At 33.3% G+C, this 20413-nt stretch overlaps 1 protein-coding gene across 4 annotated transcripts in view; it reads left to right on the top strand.

Moving 5' to 3' along the window:
* The window catches only part of FANCL (FA complementation group L), an 82804-nt gene that overhangs the window by 26072 nt on the left and 36319 nt on the right, over window positions 1-20413 (top strand). For 2 of the 4 annotated variants that reach the window (XM_012477227.2, XM_012477225.2), the window contains exons 6-7: window positions 12889-12985; window positions 17873-17941. In XM_012477227.2, the coding sequence (XP_012332650.2) occupies window positions 12889-12985; window positions 17873-17941 (166 nt within the window). Of the gene's footprint in view, window positions 1-12888; window positions 12986-17872; window positions 17957-20413 lie in introns of all 4 variants that reach the window. The other 2 variants (XM_012477226.2, XM_012477224.2) reach the window with 1 other exon arrangement.

Raw genomic sequence — 20413 nt, 5'->3', positions numbered from 1 at the left:
TTCATAGTTACTTAGGTTAGAACCATTTTCTGCACCCTCTTCAATGTATTTCTTTCCCATATTTGTAACACAGATTGTTTTGTCACATTTTGCATTTCATCCCGCATTCGTTTTAAAAAATGATTTTAGGATATATAGCGATGCCACCTTTTTCTTTCCAGATGATGTTTTTGTGTCTTTTTAATTTTTCTTCATCAGTTTTGCAAGAGCCATATCAATTTTTTAAGTTTTCTCAAAGACTCAACTTTTAGCATTGTTAATTTTCTCTATATTTTTTATCATTAATATCTGCTTATTAAGAATTTAATTCTTTAGATTTGCTTCCTTTGTAATTTCCTGAGATAGATATATAGGTCCTTGAATTTTTTTCAATTTATCTTACTTTGTTATATATTAATTTAATGCTGTAAATTTATAAGCAATTTTAGGTAGATCCCATAATTGATGTTATAGTCTTATTGGCAGTCAAAACTATTAATTTTCTTATTTCTTTTGGCTTATTTTGTGTATCACTTAATTTTCAAACAACGAGATTTTTGGGTTATTGAGTTCCAGTTTAACTCTCCTTTTGTCAGAAATCATGCTTTTAATTATCTTAATACTTTGAAGTTTACTGGGACTTACTTTATGACTCGGCACCTTGTCTAAGTATGTGTTCTATTTCCACTTAAAAAGCGTATGTAATCTCTTGCTACGTACAGTGCTTTACTTTATTCATTCCTCACATTTTTAAATTATGTGTGTCAGATATCTTATATGTTCAATTATTTATTTAGTTTTTGTCTGCTTGTCCTAAGAGCTCTGAAGAGAGCTCTGTTAAATTCTCCCAGTACGATTTTGAATTTTTGGAATTGTTTTTATTCTCAGAAATTTTGCTTTATGTCTACTTGCAGTCATGCTATTGGTTGCTTACAGATTTATAATTGCTATATCTTCCTTGTTGTTTTCCCTTTTATTATTAGGACATGTTCTTTTCATCTCTAGTAATAATGTATCTTAATGTTTACTTTGTTATAACTACGCAAGCTAATTAGTTACATAATTTAAAAATTTCTCTTTACCATTTGCATCTTTTAAAACAGATTTTAATGCTTTGTTGAAATTCTTTATCTTTTTCTCTATTTTCTTTCATAGTTTTAAAATATTTTTCTTGCTAGCAGCCACCAGAAACTGGAAGAGGCAAGGAATGGGTTCTCTCCTAGAGCCTCCAGAGGTAGCACATCTCCGCTGACACCTTGATTTTTGCCCAGCGAACTGATGTGGAACCCCTGGCCTCCAGAACGATGAGAGAATAAATTTCTTTTGTTTTAGCCAAGCGTGTGTGTGTGTGTGTATGTGTGTGTATTTTTCTAAGTCTTATATTCTGGATTGCTTTTTGTTTTTATTTCTCAGTCATACAGAGTCTGCTATTCCTTATTATTCCCCTCCTCAGTCTCTGCTGCCAAGGGTTAAATAATTGTTTAAAATATTTAAAAAGCTGTAATAAAATAACATCAAAAGATGTGGGAAGATGGATCGGGGGAGGGTCAGGAATCATGAAGCAGGGTAGAGAAGAGAGCCTCTTCTCCCCACCTCCTTTGCCCCCGTGCTTGGACTCCAACCTGGGCAGTGGGGAGAACTACCCCACATCTTTCTAGATACATCCCAGGTTTAGGTGAGGTCAGAGGTCAGGGTATGAAAGTGCTTTTGTGTGTGAGTTAGAAGGTGGGCAGTCTGAGTTCTGTTTTTACTTTTTTATGTGTGGTTTATTGTCACATGATCCTGTATCTTGGCATCCCTAATACTTTTTCAAAGCTAGAGGGTTTTTCTCCATTTTTATAACTGATTCAATATAAAATTGAAATATTTTATAACAAAAAATATAAAATCTAAAATCTTTTCTCTGCTCAAGAAGGCTATTCTTTCTTTCCAAAGGAACTGGTGAAAGGAGATAAATGAGGAAACTGGCTTAATTTGGAGGCATTCTAATTAGTGTACTTTTTCTCATTGCCCCTCCTGGCTGTTCTTCAGCATTTGCCCTTGGCCATTCAGACTTCAGTGCTATGTAGTGCTACGTTAACTATTGGATATTATGCATAAAATAGTTTAGAGGCCCCAGATGGTATTATTTCCTTCTATACAGGGTTTAACTTTTCTCTTCCTGAGAAGATAGAGTGGGAACAGATTGCCAAAAGGTCCAAGTGGGTTCCTGGTGGGTTTTAGTTTTCATAGAGGTCAGTCCACGTCTGATTGCTCCCCTCCCTCTCTAAAGCTATAACCCTTCAGAGCTTCCAAGCAAGAGCCAGGTATATTCATTGGGATTTCTCCCTTGGTAGATCCTAAACTCTAACCTTTGTCTCGCCACAAGTCCTGTTTACCTCAATTCGAGTCTGGGGTCCATTTTTGACAAAGCTCTATCTACTTTCTTTGCCTTTCTTTTAGGAGCAGCCTTTCAAGCGTTCCCACAGAGATCCTGGGGTATTCACTGAGACTTTGTCTCACTGGTAGGCTCTGAATTCCAATTAATTTCTCCTTGTATTATGAGCTTTCTAAATATTCTTTGTTTTTTGTTGCATTTCTGCTTGACTGTTTATCTTCTTCTTCCCTACAGTTTAAGGATTTATTAGAAGTTTAGAAGGAATATTGGCAGAATGTTAGGCCAGGTTGTGGGCCTACCTTTCCCCGGATTCTGGCCTTTCAAGTCTGTTATTTTTCTCTCTCTGTCCTCAAGAGATTGCCAGAAATGCTGCTTTTTTGCCACTTAATAGCAACACTCTGTCAGGGCCCTTTGCCCAGATCCTCCTCTTGCCCTGTACCAGAATTGATAAATATATTGAGGAAAATGGCTTCAGAATGTTGGTTTACTTCACTTCTGTTCCCCCTTCTTTAGGATTTCGTCTCTCAAGGCCTGGTCAGCTTAGCAGTTCTTTGATGCTTTCAATTTTTTTCCCCCTTTTCCTTTTATCCGCCTGCTTTACTTGTTCACTGTAGAAGTGTTGGTCTTTGGCAAGCTATTCCATTTAGGCCAGAAATAGATGTTACATATAATTTGAAGTGTACTATATTATGATATTGAGGACTAGTTGATACTTGTTCGTGAGATCAGACCTTATTTGTTAAGCCACTAGTCTTGAATAGTATTTGGGATGGTTGGAGCCTTTTTAATAAAATTAAGCATAAAAATGGTGAGGAGAGATAGGAAAGACAAGCAAATAGTTGAGATGCACTAACAGCAGTGCCCACTGAGGTTATGATTAGTTTTGAGGCATTGATGTCATGGGCCTAGTCATTCTTTCGGTATAGATTGATGGAAGATGGAATAAAGAAAAATTATTTTGACTTGTTTTCAGATGCTTAAGATTTAGTTTTTAGAGCATAATGGGAATGTAAAAAGAGTTCTGCAAGGACAGAAGAAACGTTCTAGTTTTATTTCTGTTGTACTGAGATAGTGAGTTTGATGTGGTCTACCTGAGTGGATTTGACATTGTTGAGAGAAGTCCAATAACAAAAATCAGTTGAAGCATTAAGGCTACGACATAAGATTTTTGAATCACTTGTTTTTTTACCCAGCTAATAATATTTATGGGCTTCCTATAATGTAAGGCAGTATGGATATGTAAGGCAACTTAAGATTCCTCATGGGCCAGGCATGGTAGCTCATAGCTGCAATACCAGTAGTTTGGGAGGCTGAGGCGGGGCAGATCACTTGAGCACAAGAGTTGGAGACCAACCTGGACAACGTGGTGAAACCTTATGTCTACAAAATACAAAAATAAATAAATAAATAAATTAGCCAGGCATGGTGGTGTATGCCTGTAGTTCTAGCTACTTGGGAGGCTGAGGTGGGAGGATCGCTTGAGCCTGGGGGAGTCGAGGCTATGAGATCACTCCACTGCATTGCAGTCTAGGTGACAGCAAGACCCTGTCAACAACAACAATAACAACAAAGATTCCTAATGGAACTTATATCTAGTGGAAGAGTCAGAATTTAGGTAGATGATCATAGTAGTACTTAATTATAACTGTGATAGGAAGGGTAGAGTATAATTATAGGATTTTTGAGAGTCATTAGCAACAAAGTTATAAGAGAAATAGTGCAAGTATATGAAATATTTTATGGATTAAGTGTTTTGTGAGCTAAATAGAAAGTATTGTTTTTTGCTTTGTATTATACCCATTGTTCTAATGTAGGAGAAAAGGGAGCAGATTTCTAACCTTGATAATAGATGAAAGCCAAAAATAAGGATATGAATATCTCTACCATATGTCATTTATCACAATATTATTGTGTCTTCTTTTCACTAAGATTGTTACATATAGGAACTGCTTTTTATGAAGTTTCTGCTATGTGCCACTGACGGTGCTAGATGCTTCATGTATTTTTATTTAATTTCTCAGGACAAATTTTAAGATACATATTTTTATTTCCAACTTCTTCTATAAAACAGGTGTATATAGACAATGCTGGGCACATAACACTACTCAGACATTTTGTGTGAATGATGCTCCCTGTAGTTGTCCCATAGAGCAGCTCTGATATGGAGCCTTTAATAAATTTTCCCCAGCTATTTGGAGATAGTCACACATTGAAAGTGAAACGAAGAAAGTATCTTACCACAAATAAAATTGACTGTTTGCAAAATTAACATACTCTTAGAGAGTTTCAAAATCTGTTGTGTAGATTTGTGAAAGATTATAGTTTAATTATAATGAGTAGGGTGGATGAGTGACTTTTTTTTCCTCTCTCTCTTTTTTTCCTTTTTAAGACAAGGTTTTGCTGTATTGCCCAGACTAGTCTCACACTCTTGGGCTCAAATGATTCTCCTGCCTCAGCCTCCCAAAATGCTGGGATTAACAGGTGTGAGCTACCATGCCCAGCCTAGGATGGATAAATGACTTTCAATTTAGTTGCTGTTTTATACTGTTTAAAAATAAAGAATGTGTTTGCAGAAGAGAAGCGATGTGCATGGATTGTGAGAAGCCAAAGAAGATAATTTTGTTAGTGTTAATCCATTACTGTCTGGTAGAGTGACAAAACCTATCAACTTTATTTTTATGACTTAACTCTTAAATTAGGTCTAGTACACTGATACTCTGATAAAACTGGGTTTCAGGACCTGCTGATTTAAAGCTGAGACCTGAACTGTACTGTCTGCATACTAGAATTGCTACTGTTTGAGGCCCCACCTGAGGAGCTGGCTAAATTCTTAATTTAAAATACCTTTTGAAATGACACGCACACAATGATTTGCATGACAGATTGTTTTAAATGTATTTTCAGAATCTTAATGCTTTTTAGACTGTCAGTAAGTCTATATTTTCCTTATAGTGTAAATAATAATCTTGTAGATTTGTCAGTTTAATCATAAAATCCGATAAAGAAAAATCCTTTGTTAGGTAATGCTGACCTTGCTGTGTTTTTTAATTACATATTTGGCATTTCTAATCAATTCTGTAGGATTAGACATTATAAACATTTTAAGTTGGAAAAGAAAAAGAAATATTTAAAATAAGATGAAAGCTTTCCTTTCTTTCCTGCAGAAATTTGCATAAGTAACAAGGAGCCAAATGTTAATCCCCAAGACAATGGGGAAAATATCTTCAGGGCATGCCAGAGGTCTTCATGGCATCTCACCCCCCCATCATAGGCCCAGAGGCCTCGGAGGAAAAAGTGATTTCGTTGGCCTGGCCCAAGGTCCCAGAGCTGTGTGCAGCCTAGGGACTTGGTGCCCTGCATCCCAGCTGTTCCAGCCATGCCTGAAAGGGGCCAATGTAGAGCTGGGGCCATGGCTGCAGATGGTGTAAGTCCCAAGCCTTGGCAGCTTCCATATGATGTTGAGTCTATGGGTTCATAGAAGTCCAGAATTGAGGTTTGGGAACCTCTCCCTAGATTTCATAAGATGTATGGCAATGCCTCGATGCCCAGGCAGAAGTTTGCTACAGGGGCAGGGCCCTCATGGAGAACCTCTGTTAGGGCAATGTGGAAGGGAAATGTGAGATTGGAGCCCCCACACAGAGTCTCTACTGAGACACCACCTAGTGGAGCTATGAGAAGAGGGCCACTATCCTCCAGACCCCAGAATGGTAGATCCACTGACAGCTTGCACACTGTGCCTGGAAGAGCCACAGGCATTCAATGCCAGCCCATGAAAGCAACCAGGCACAGGGGGTGCTATACCCAGTGAAATCACAGGGATGGAGCTGCCCAAGACCATAGGAACCCACCTCTTGCATCAATATGACCTTGATGTGAGACATAGAGTCAAAGGAGAGCATTTTGGAGCTTTAAGATTTGACTGACCTGCTGGATTTTGGACTTAGCATGGGGCCTGTAGCCCCCGTTTTTGGCCAGTTCCTCCTGTTTGGAATGGCTGTGTTTACCCAGTGCCTGTACCCCATTGTATCTAGGAAGTAACTAACTTGCTTTTGATTTTACAGGCTCATTGGTGGAAGAGACTTGCTTTGTCTTAGATGAGACTTTGGACTGTGGACTTTTAAATTAATAATGAAATGAGTTAAGACTTTGGGGGACCGTTGGGAAGGCATGATTGGTTTTGAAATATAAGGATGTGAGATTTGGGAGGGGTCAGGGCAGAATGATATGGTTTGGCTGTGTGTCCCCACCCAAGTCTCATCTAATTGTACTCCTACAATTCTAATGTGTTGTGAGAAGGACCTGGTGGGAGATAATTTAATCATGGGAGGTTTCCCCCCAGACTGTTCTCATGGTAATGATTAAGTGTCGTGAGATCTGACGGTTTTATTAGGGGATTCTGCTTTTGCATTTTCCTCTTTCTCTCTTTGCTGCCATCCATGTAAGATGGGACTTGCTCCTCTTTGCTTTCTGCTGTAATTGTGAGCCTTCCCAGCCATGTGGAACTGTGAGTTCAATTAAATCTCTTTCTTTTGTAAATTGCCCCATCTTGAGTATGTCTTAGCAGCAGTATGAAAACAGACTAATACACTTTATAAGATACATTGATTTTAATAATCTTATGTTCCTAGATAATTCAGAAGTTAAATGGTTCTAGTAGAAATGTGCTGATACTTTTGTCCTTTTTAGACAACATATTTATCATTTAGAGTGAGTACCATTCAACTAGTTGGATTTTTCAAGTTTGTCTCGGGAAGGAACTGAGTTTTACTAAATCTGATGTGCTAACTGGGAGATTGTCAACATATATCGTTAGGCTTTTGATTAAGCTCGTTATCGTAGAAGCTGATTAATGGTGATATTTTGTATAATTGTTAATGCATTTTGAAGATTTATAACATACTGGGGAAATGGAGATTCTTGTTCATACTAATTTCATTCCAATAATTATACCAGAGCTTTAATTCTGGCTTATCTGCTGTGTGATCTTGGGCAAACTTAATCTCTTTAAGCCACATTTTTTCATGTTTTAAAGGAAGCTGATAATACCTAATAATAAAGATTTCAAAGAGGCATGTTATGTGATTCACATAGTTCCTAGTATAAAGTAGGTGTATCAGGTTGTTGAAATACTAGTTCAGCTAACAGTGTCAGACTATGTCTGAGTTTTACAGTACTTAGTGTTATGACTTAATTACAACCAATAATGATAATTTTTGTTGTGTAAAACATAAGAGCATAGACATTAATCAGTATGGTTTTCAGTTAAACTGAAAATCTTTATAAATAGGATGATTTTTCTTCATACATAAATCTGTCTTTGAATAACTGCAAATTAGTAGTAAAAAAAAATCATGTTTTTCTAGGTTGGTAATATGTTTACAGTATTTACTTAAAACAGTTTACATTCAGCTATTGTTTAAAACTTACATATAAATCAGTAAATGTGAACCAGTCTGACAACACCTTCCACATTTTCACGTATACATGGAACATGATGCACTGACATATAACATGGAAATGTAAAACTTTCATATTCCTTTAAAAAAAAGTTTATTATGTGTTTGGCAAGCTAAAACTTACATGAAAATAAGTAACGTGAGTTTGGAGAAATTTGAAGTATTTTTGGCTACTGGTAATTTAGATGGGTTTTTAGAGGAGATGAGTGTTGGGATAAGCTTCGAAGGAATATACAGAGCCTTTAAAGGGAGGGAATGGTGAAGGCAAGGTTGTAGGAGTAGAAATGTGCGATTTATTTTTTGACTTTGGAGTAGATCATTTGCTCACATAAGGGGATTAACATTAGAGCTAAACTGAGGGGTCTTGACTGCTAGGCTAATGATTCCCTATATGCAGGTGGTAGGGACTCATTGAATATTTTAGAGCAAGGGGTTGATATGATTAAAAAGGTATTTAGGAAGATTAATCTAGACACAGAAGGCAGAATGTGGATTGGTGTACAGAGAGACGGGAAGTAAAGACACCCATTAGAAAGATTGTTTCTAGTAATCTAGATATGAAGTAGTTAATGCTTAAACTTGAGAGTGGCAATAAAAATGGAAACTTGGATGCCTTATTAAAACATGATTGTCTTCAGTCTGTCTTTTAAAACAGTCTGCCTGTTGATGTCAGTACTACTAAAATGCATCTAGGTGCCTAAAGAAAAGAAAAGCTAAATAACTTAAACTCTTGGTCAGTATAAGTGCAGTATTTTAAGAAATATAAAACACATTTCTTCTGCTTTGCTGTACTTGATAACATTTAGCTATTAACAGGGACAACAACAACAAAAAACGTCTCTGAAGCTTTAATATTAACATGTGTTTCGAATGTTTAAAAAACATAAAGAAATATAGCAAATGATAAATACAAAGTGGAGTACCAAAATTATTTTATTTCTTTAGATTTTATGCTTCCAGTTTTTTATTTTCTTTGTCAATTTTTAGAATATGCTTAGCTTAGTGGTAATATCTAAATTCCTTCTAAATACAAATCTTGTTGTTTTGTGGGGGTTTTGCTAGCATTTTATTTAAAAATGTGAGCTTTCCAATGGTGATAGTTTCCTAAATGTATTATTTAAATGATTTGTATTTTTTAAAATGAATAAAAGTTATTTATTACCTGTTGTTAAAGTGAGATGTCCAACTTAAAATAGACTTAAAAGAAAAATGTAATGACATAGTCTCTCTCCGTCACCCAGACTGGAGTGCAGTGGTGCCATCATAGGTTACTGCAACCTTGAACTCCTGGGCTTAAGCAATCCTTCTGCCTCAGCCTCCTGAATAGCTGGAACTACAGGTGCATGCCACCATAACGAGCTAGTTTAATATTTTGTAAAGGTGAGATCTCTTTGTGTCACCCAGGCTGGTCTTGAACTCTTGGATTCAAGTGATCCTCCCCTCAGCTTCCCAAAGTGCTGGAATTATAGGCATGAGTCACTGTGCCTGGCGTGAAATAGACTTTCTTAGACAAACTGATTTGATAACACTTGTAAGAGCTTATCACTTTTTTTTCTTTAAGATCTCTTCCATACACCAAACACCAAGATATTTTTTTCTATCATAAATTGATATAGTCTCTATTAGTTATGTCATAGGCTAGGCTGCTATTAACAAAGAGAAATGTAAACCCTCAGTAGTTCAAACAAGGTAGAATTTTATTCATCTGTCGTTTAACAATTCAGAGATAGTCAGATGGTCAAGAGTGAGTTGATGCCTTTGTTCCACAAGGTCATTCAAGAATCCAGGTTTCTTTTGTTTCTCAACCATCCACTGTGACTGCATTTTTCAGTTGTCACATGCGGCTATTGATATTTACATTTAAATTAACTTAAATAAAATAAAAAATCTACTTGCCACATTTTATGTCCTTCATAGACATGTGGCTGGTGGCTACCGTTTTAAACGGTCCAGATACCTCATACCTCCGTCATCACAGTGTTTTGTTGGTTAGTGCCTTATAGAGTGTTGTTGCTGTCCTCATAATGCTTGCTAGCTCATTTTGGCCTGTCCAAGTTCTAGTTTGCAGGGAAGGAGAATAAGAGGAGGGAAGAGAGGAAAGCATAGTTCTGTTATAAATGATCCCCCAAATGCACACATTGCTTGTGCTTGTAGACCACTGGCCAAAATGTAGTTATATGCCAGCACCTCTCTTCAGGGGCAGCTAGGACAAGTCACTAGTGGGGTGAACTGGATCCTGCTAAAACTTCGTTTAGTTGAGTGTTGGACGGGGTCAGGAATCTTATTACCAAAAGGAAGAAAGTAAGTTAAATATTAGAGGGCAATTGACAATGTAGGTCACATGTCCTTAGACTATTAATGATCACAGTAAGGTTTCTTTCCACCCCCAAACAAAGTGACCAGGAAGCAGCATGGGTAAAATGAACCTTGATTTTAAATGTCCACACGATATTAACCTGGAATTATAAATGTTTTTTACTGCCTTATTTAAATTACGTCTTAAAGTTTAACAAAATTAATCTCATGGCCATTTTAGCTTACAGGCCATATTTTTAAGCATGGCACTTTTTCTATAATGTATTACCTCTCTGACTTACATTGTTGGATGATGATAATTTTATGTTATGTGATTACAAACAAAGGACTAAAGAGCTTTTATCTCTGTGTTATTTTATAGATGTTAAAAAAAATTTTAAACATTGTGATGGTGAGCAACAATGTGAAGTACAGAAAGTAGTAGGTGGTGGTTTAGTTTTTTCTTTCACTTCTCTTAAACATACATGCCTTTTTTCTCCCTCTGTATATATTCATAAAGCTTATGAACTATTTAAGGCTTATAATGAAAAGCAGTTTCCCACATCACTTTCGAGCCCTAGTGTTATTCTTTGAGACAAATACTTTGAATATTTATGTTTACAACTTCCATGTTTCAAAACAATCTGCCTACATTCAATATTTGTTTATTTTTTAGGAATTATGAACTGATTACTATAATGAAAAATAATTTAGCTAATATATTGTTTCTCTTTTTCTTCTTTTTTTATTTTTTTCCATTAGCTTTACTGTTTCTTAAACCTCTTTCACATCCATTCAATTAAAGATGGTATCTCTTGACTTTCAAATTAGCAATTAAGGATTTTATTGTTTCTAATCTTCCATCCTGGTATCTTTCCCATTTCTACTTCCCAATTTTTGTCATCTCTTCCTTTTAAATTGCAATAGTCAAATATATTTACATTAGTCTCTATAACTATAATTAAGTCTTTTAGCTTTGTGTATTCCTGGGCTCTAAAAATTGTAACTAGGAACAGTTTAATTTTTTACAACTACATAAATATTTTTAACTGAAAAGTTAGTGGCAGAGTAATTACAATTTTTAACACAGTTTTATTGTTTATAATGTAGTTTCAGATTTCTGCTTCCCCTTTTCGTTTCTTGCACTTAAAAAAATTTACATAATTTCTGTCAATATATCAGTCATACTCACTATCCTATACACTGCATTTTTGCCAGCTGTTTCTGCCTGGATTCCTTGTTCTCTTTCTTCTCTTTCTTCTCTTCTGTTTTGTCAGCCAGTGTTCTTTTAACTACTCTACATTTTCCTAAATGTTGTTGAAAATTTGTTTTAATTAATACTATTTCTTTCTTTTTTTTTTTTTTTTTTTTGTAAACTGTAGGTTTATACCTTTTAAACATTTCCTTATTTTTGAATAATTAATTTTTTAGGAATTAGAGAATATAAATGCATGTGCTTAACATCTTGAATCTGAAGTGTGGAAGTTTTAAGAGTGAGATATCAATATATCTGAACTTTAGAATTGTGATAAAATGTGGTAAAGACTTATATTCTGGGTTTTTTTTTTTTTGGAGGTGAAGGGTTTACAGATATAGCTGAAAGAAAATATAGTCATTGTTATTTTTATGTGTATAAAATACTTTCTGGCTTAGTTTTACATTCATTTGTTTTCTAAACCCCTAAACTTTTTAATACAATTTCTGTTCTATTTTTGAAGATAGATATCTTCAAATTTAGATATATTTTCATTACATTTTTTTACAGCTACATTGTGCATTTCTTGAAATTAGCCCGTTTTATCATTATACAGTATCTAAATGGCATATAGTGATATTAAAAATATATTTCCTAAGTTAGGAGGCTTATATTCTGAATTCCAGTAGGTCTTAGCATTAGTCTGGGTGATAAATTTTGCAATACTCTTAGATTACTTTTTATCTTTACAAGAGAATAGTATTGTAAAAATGTCGAAAATATCTATATGCCCAGTTTACTAGTAAATATACTGCTGAATTTGAACGTTTTTGGCAGTAGCTTATGCTACTCAAGGGACCATGTTTTTACAGAATGTTTTATTTCAAAAGGTATTGGTTTTCATTGTAGAAAATTCATGCATTTAAAGTAACTTAAAGCCAAAACAGTTGTGCTTGTGCTATATGTTTAGAGTATTAGTCATCTTGCATCCATGAGTAGGTTAAGTGTCAGAAGCTATGCATTGTATAAAAAGAAAATTTATTGTTAGGAGACCAGGGTGTACCTGTGCTTTATATGGCATTTTCCTTAGAGGATCAACTTGAATATATGAACAAATATCAGCTAGATTTTTGTATGGTAACATTATTGATAATACAGGAGAAGCTCATTGAGGAAAAAAACAAAGGAAGCATAAAAGTCTCTTACTGTATGAAACTAAGAAATGGATCAAAGAGTTTGACAAGAAGTTTAATGTGTACATAAGTAGAAGCTGACAGGAACATGCTGTGTGTGCCAAAGGTTCCAGTGATGGAAAACTGAAACATAGTGCTCACTGACCACAGCATGAGCCTTGACACACATTGTAAATAATCCAGAGATATATGACTGCATTAAGTGCTAGGCTGGTGTATTAACGGCAGTAAATCTATAGCAGCAGAAAGGGTTGGCATGCAGAAATTCCTCTGATTAATTTTTGTAATGGATTAATTGGAATATAGCAAATATTTTCATTGTGAATTCTACCATCTCCAATTCCCCTCTCCAGCTCTCCCTGGTGTGATCATTTTTTATTCTCTGCTCACCAGACTTGTATATGTGGATACTTCCTTCAATACTATCAAGTTAAAAGCAGAAGATGCTTCTGGTAGAGAGCATTTAATCACTCTCAAGTTGAAGGCAAAGGTATGTGTCTCATTAAACTGTTATTGTGATCAGGAAATACTTTGTGAAATGAACTCTGTGAATGCTCTCAATGTAAAGAAGTGCTAGTTGCATCTAAAAATACGTATATCATGCTTTAAAACATTGATTTTGGAAAGCCTCGAAGAATTTATTCACCAGGTTTCCAAAAGCCTAGACAATTTCATGTCATATTTTAGTCCAAATTTGATCAAAATACAGACTTTATGACAACTATTACAAATACCATTCCATAGCCTCAGAGTACCATATTGTTAATTTTATAACATCCTGTGTAGAAGACAGTGGACACTTCGACTATGCCAAGTTTTACTGAGAAAATCTTTTGCATTTAACTGTTACTGTAAATTTCTTTGGTAGTTCTTATTCTCCCCACTCTCTACCACAGACAACATATATGCATATTTTTTTATAGTTTGTTTGCTTTGGCTGGGGTTTTTTGACTTAAGTATTTTAAGAATTTGCAGAGGTTATGTCTCTATTTATAGATCCCTTATAGGATAGTGATCTATAATCACAAATTTTATTGGCACAAAACATGGTTGTTTCATCTTTATTTTTTAGTTCTAGATTGTGAATTTGGACAAATAAGTAGAATAAACAAGTTCAGCATATTAATAATTTACTTAGTAATCACTGGGGAAATATTAGAATTTGGAGAAAACCAGGACGTCCACCTTTTTTTTTATTGTTCCTAGGAGTCATCAATCAACTCTATTTCAGAAGATTGTAGTGATGAAAAGATCAATTGTGTTTGTCCTTTTTAAAAATGTGTCTGGCATTTAAGCTTTCCACAAGAGAAAATTAATATATAAAGCTGTACTGGATGACACAGAAAAGTTGATATCTTATAGTGGTTTTGTAACAGACAGGTTGAGAAATGACTCGTTCTTTCTCTCACACAGAATGTATAGGTCTAATTTTAAGTTCCATATGCGATAAGTGTTGGAAAAAATTAGTGGGATAGAAATCTCATTATTTGTAAAATAAGTTAGATAATTATTTTGATTACGTTGAAAATATTTTTATTTTCCTTTTTAGTTTTTGTAAAGGTGTACTTTTTTTTTTTTTAAGAGAAATTTGTCTTTATCCTTCTGAAAGGTTGCATGTTGCTAGTGGCAAGGGTTCTGTTATTTCCTTCAAAGCTCTATTTGTTTATATTTCGTACCTCAATAAAATTTGCCCTCTTTCTGTGAAGACCAAAGCTAAAGATTTCATCCTGTCCTCATTTTTACAAGCTCTTCTACTTCCTGAAAAGATGCTGCTGTAAATCTGTGCTGCCTTTAGCTTCACCTACGAGATTATTAATCTAAGTTGATGACACTTACTTCATTTATTGGTAATATTCAGAGTGAGGATGTGACAGTTTAATGTGCTCCATTTTGTCTGCTTTTTTCTTATACCTTTTCAAGGTAGATAAGATGATGCTTTTGGTATTTCTCTGGAGAATATTTTCCAGGGTCACTTTTGCAACATCTATAGTTATGAAGCACTTTTATGGATACTCTTGCAAAAAGAAGAGGAAGCTGTATTTGAACTGGGAAGGAATTTAGGCCAAAAATAAAAGTTTGTTTTGGGGAAAAAAAAAAAGCATGTAACTGAATTTTATGTTGGTATGATTTATTAGAGTCTTTGTTTGTCAATTTAGTTTAGCTTTTATATATACCACAGTTGTCTTTGAGATGTGGTAATTTCTTCTTTTTTAGGGGGAAAAAAGAAACTGGGCCGTATTGTCAGTCTTTTTATTAGAGAAAAAAAAGAAACTGGGCCTGGGATTGTCAGTCAAACACACTAATAGCTGAAACTATATGTTAAGAATATATGATGCAAAATCTTAATCCAAACTAAGTTTTAAGTGGAATACTAAACTTTTTTAAAATTAATAACATACCTTAAAGCAGGCTTTTTTGACAAATGCACAAACCTTTGTTTCTGTTATTTGATTTTTTAAATATACAGTAAATAAATGCATTTGTTTTATTTATTCTGGAATACATATTCTCCCAATTCTACCACTTCCCCTCACTATCTCAAAGAAACTCACAAAGAAAACAAATACCCATTTTGACTAGACATCCTTTATTAAAGATAAATATGTAAATAAAAAATAAGTAGAAGTAAACCAGGTGAATTTTGTTTTTTTTATAGGTACATTTAATCTAACACTTACAGTGCATCCTGAACTGTGGGATTAAGTTATCTTTGCTTTACAAAAGGAGTAGCCTAGGGCTTCCTCAGCTTTGGTCCAGATCAGAACTACTTGAAAAACAAATCACAAATACGTATCAGAGGGTGGGCACTCTGTCTCTGTTGCAATTTGTGTGTATTCACCTGTGGGTCAGCCTTACTGCTTGGGTAGTCCAATCACAGAACAGACTTGGTTAAAATTAGTCTTAGAATAATATATTAATACTATAGAGTCTAAAAAATGTGAGTGATAAAAATATATACTTATGTAATAATTATATTTTTTATAGTTATTGATTTGATTTTCTGCAAATGAGATTTAGAGAACTATGTTTTACTTGAAAATAATTAAATATTATACATATTTTTCAGTTAATATTCCTATATATGGAGCTTTTGTTGTTGTAAATTACTTTGGAAAGTTAAAGTTTTGATAAGAATTAGTTGCTAGTTGTTTTATATACACTTATACAACTTACTATTTTGAAAACTATCTTAATTTTGATCAAGTTACTTATATGGTATTTAGTCATCTACATTGTAGTTAATACTATTATAATTTAGAGACTATTCTGAAAATGAATAGGATGCTAGTTTATATTTTAATATTTATGATAAATCATCCAGACATATAAATACTCTAAGTTCATACTATTGTGTGAAGTTTGTCATATAAACAAAATTGATTTTGCACATGAATGTAATTAACACATATAACAGGTATTCATTTAACACAGATATGAAGTAAAGACGCTTGCATAAAGATCAGTCTAATTTATTATATATATATTGTGTTTCAAATGTAAAAATATATTTGAAAGATGTCATTATCTGAGAAACTGCATACTGGACTCATTTATATATGTAGGATCATATATTTATTATAACTTGCTTTTTTGTTTAACTATTTGTGGTTCTCTTTCCATATCAGTACATCATTGATGCCATTTACTGTACTGAGTCCTACTTGAATGTAGGATCTTACTTTCTTTTAGTGTAATGAGCTATGTATGTACTTAATGAGACCACAGATATTTTACTTTGTGTATCTACTCCAAATACAGTAAACATTTCATTAATTTCTTACTCTATCTAGATTGATGATTCATGTAAATTAGAGAGTTGATATTGTTCATTTTCAGCATTACCAAGATAAATAGCAGCAACTCAAAATGAATTAAATTTTCCATTTTTGACCCATAGAGGTTTCAAGTGTACTTTATTATTTTTAAAGAATCCTGACATTTTAGAGGGAAAAGAGATTTTGTAACACTTTTAGTTGGGTTCTGTCATTTTTACATTTGAAACATCCAGAGAAATTAAATGACTTGTTCAAGATCATACAAGTTAATTAGCGGAGCTGGAACTGAAGAAAACTGAGGTCTCTGTCTACATTTACTTTGAGATAATCACAATTTTTAAATATGGTGTACAAATTGTTTTTCCATGATTATAGCAATGATACTCTGAAGTACATCATCTGATATTTTTAATTGTCTGAAACCGAGCTTCCTCTTTTAATCTCAGCATGATCTTTTTTTCCCTGAAGTAGCACACTAGAATATTTTTATATGGTTTCTTATATATTTGCCTTTGTGTTAATTAGTTCTACATAGCCAGATAACATTAATCAGAGTGTATATTGATAGTAAGTCTTTTTAGCCATCTGATCCTTGTAGCTAAATATTAATTTTTTTGAAAGTGATTTCAAATGTTTTTTAAATACTACAGTGATTTTTTTTGTTTTCTTTTGCTTTGCTTACTCAGTGGAGTAATGAAAAATAAGAGGCTGAAGAAAGTGAAAGCCTAAAACTTATTTAAATATTTTGTCAAGTGAAACTTTTCCCAAAACTATTTTTCTTTCAGTACATTTGGCTTTTTTAAAAATGGAAAGAAATGGGAATTTTTAATTACATGTGACTTTAAAGACTCAGAATTGGATTTTAGAGAAATCATGAAGTACGATTCTCTAATAAGGAAATTGATTTTAAGAAAAATTACCTTTTGCCTTTGTTAACTTAGAAACTTGATTTGTCCTCATGGCTGCCATTTTCTGTATGACTAGTTGAGGAAATAATTTTGTATTTACCAATCTTGCAAAGGTTTTTCTTGCTAAAAACCATGTTTTATTTTTTCTTAATAAGCCAGAAGACATTTCATTCTTTCTTTTTATTTACCTTTTTGCTAAAATTAATATCTTTAATATGGAAAATAATTTTTTAAATTGACAGCTATATGTATTTATTTTTGTGTATTTCTTAATTCCTTTAACTGATACTGCCTATTTAAATAGTGACTGATGCTATTTGAAATTAAATTTTAGACCAGAAGAAAATTAAATATCAACGCATTTGACTTCTTATTTTAAAGATAAACAGCAATCCAGTTCGGTTCATTCCTCAAATCATAACTTCAGCAGCTGACACGACACTGACTTAATTCATTACCTTTTACTCAACACTGATTGCTTTGGCACTTCCAAGTCACCAAACTTGTACTTCCATAGGTTGACTGTAAATCAGCTCTTCACATCACTATTAAAGTAGAGCAAAAATATTTATATATAATACAACTGCAGTTACAGTACTATGTTTTACCCTATATATTTAGTTTCTCTAAAATACCTCGTGTGATATTAACACACAGAAGCAAAAATGGTCTAATTTTATGCTTTTTTAATAGTATCCTGCAGAATCACCAGACTGTTTTGTGGATTTTCCTGTTTCATTTTCTCCTTCTTGGACACCTCAGGTAAATTCTCCTCAGGTAAATTCTTAAATTTGTTTTAAATAATTAAACAATACAGTTGTCCCTCAGAATTCATGGGGGATTGTTTCTTGGGCCGTCTGTAAATACCAAAATTCATGGATACTCAGGTCTCTTAATATACAATGGGACTTTGTCTATAGCCTATGCACATTCTTCTGTATACTTTCTAATGCAATGTGTGTGCCATATAACTAGTTGTTATACTGCGTTTTTAAATAGTTTTAGTATTTATTTATTTTTGAATATTTTATATCTGCAGTTGGTTGAATCTGCAGATGTGGCATCCTTGGATAGGGCCAATGTAACTCTTTCTACTCAGGTAGACATAGGTTATGAAGTAATCCTTTTTTTTTTTTTCCAGCTTTCTCTAAGCATTTATTTATAAACAGACCTTCTGTAATGCTTCCTTTATTTTTTATTATAGTTAATGTCTATTTCTCTTTCTCTCTCTCTCCACACACACAAACACCCACTCACACCCACACCCACACATAAATACACACGCATGTGCATACACACACACGCTTTCACTCTCCATCCAGCCTGTAGATATTTATGCTTCATTTTCAGTAAACATGCAGAAACACTTTTGACAGACATTTTCTTTTAAATTTAAATTCTAAAGAACTCTGTAGAAAGCAGTGAATGATAACTGAAAAATTGAGTGAAATTTTTCATATTGCTAAAACTTTTAACATTGATTACATAATATCAGAGAATCCTTTTCAGAGGAGAATGAATTATGACTGAAAACATAAACTTTGCCATTTCTACTCCACTTTTATTGTTTTAAAGTGTTTGTCCTTAGTTTATCTTTGAACTTTGACTATATATTCTTTTATTTTGTGATTTAGAACATTCAATATTTTGAGTAAAGAATACAGAAGATTCTCCTGCCTCTGTCAGTTGAATTTCTCAGTACATTGTTGATACTATCAAGATGTTTTTTAGAAGTACATTATAAACTATAACATGATACAAGGTAGTATGATTATCAATATACTGTCATCAGCATTTCATGTTTGTGATTTTTAAGGATGTGACACAATGTGATTGGTTAGGGTATGGTTCATCTTTGACCAAGTAAATTGTGGCAGTTGATACCAAAATGGAGAGAGCATTTTTATTCTTATACAAAGAGAAAGAATATTTCTAGTGACATTTTACAAATATTCTGTAAATGGAAGCTACTCATTTTGGCTATAAAATTTTGGTTAGATTTAAGTAAAAAGTTATGCCTTTATTTTAAAATATAAATACATGAGTAAAGTAAATATATAAGAAATTAGTAAAAAATAAAAAGTCTAATAGGATTTAAATAGTCTTATCAAGGCCAAAATGCTATTTTAATTATGTATTTATCCAAAAATTATTTTTCTCGTATTCTTTTTTGTTTGTTTGTTTTTTAAAGTTCCAATTTCCCCACAGTGGAAATTGAGAAAACATAGCAAGATAAAGGAGAGGAGAGAGGCTGTGGTTTGCTTTTGGTATTTTGATGTATGCAGCAAGTAGGATACTATGTTGATTTTTTTTTTTTCTGTTAAAGAATTGGAATTATAAGCAACAGCAACAACAAAAGGAATTGGAATTATGCATAAATTTTATAGCTTCTTTTTTTAATTAACATTTTCATTATATCTTTTTTTAAAAATATATACATCTTCTATTTGGCTCTGGAATTTTATTAATGTTTTAAGTGAGATCATGAGAAAATATTATATCTGGGTTGTTTTACTCTTTCCAGTTGTTATTTCCAAACTATGCTTTAATATTACATTTCCAAGGTTGAAAAGTACACTGTTCATGAGTTTCTTTGTGTTTTGTATGTAGATAATTCTAGAAGTTTCCCCAGACTTTTATCTATGGAAAAGTTTGCATTGCCATGAAAAGATTGTTTCGCACTTATTTTATTTTGATATTTAACAAAATTAGTTTGTGACTCTCTACTAAACTAGAAAATCTTTGAAGGCAATTTCTTTTAAATTTTATATCCTCATGCTCAGTCTCTTATAAGCAGGGAATAAGTATTATATTAATAATATTAATTCAAATTTAAGTTTCAGGGTTAATTGGGTCATACCTGATTTGTAATAACTCTAAGACAATGTAGAATTAGTAGTAATGAGAGGTATAAATTCTTAATTTGTAGAATATACTGAAATTCTTAACAAAGTACAGATAAAACACCTTTTTATCACAACTCAAATTTGATAAATGTTAATATTTTGTCACATTTACTTCAGATATATTTATATTTCCCTTTCTTTTGGAAATAAAATGTCTTAAGAATAGCTAAGACCTGACCTCCTTTTCTGTTGCTCCTTCCTGCCTCGTTCCTGTCTTTCCTTTCTTTGCTTCTCTCCCTTTAAATTGTAACTGTTTACCCCAAATTGGTATATAGCCATCTATGCATACTTTTTTGCCGTATTTGTTTATGCCATATTTGCAGTCTCT

The sequence above is a fragment of the Aotus nancymaae genome, unplaced genomic scaffold (genome assembly GCF_030222135.1).
Source record: "Aotus nancymaae isolate 86718 unplaced genomic scaffold, 86718_ANA_hifiasm-v0.15.2.pri h1tg000057l, whole genome shotgun sequence".
NCBI lineage: Eukaryota > Metazoa > Chordata > Mammalia > Primates > Aotidae > Aotus > Aotus nancymaae.
The sequence above is the reverse complement of the archived record's forward strand: the minus strand, read 5'-3'. Positions and strand labels throughout refer to the sequence as shown.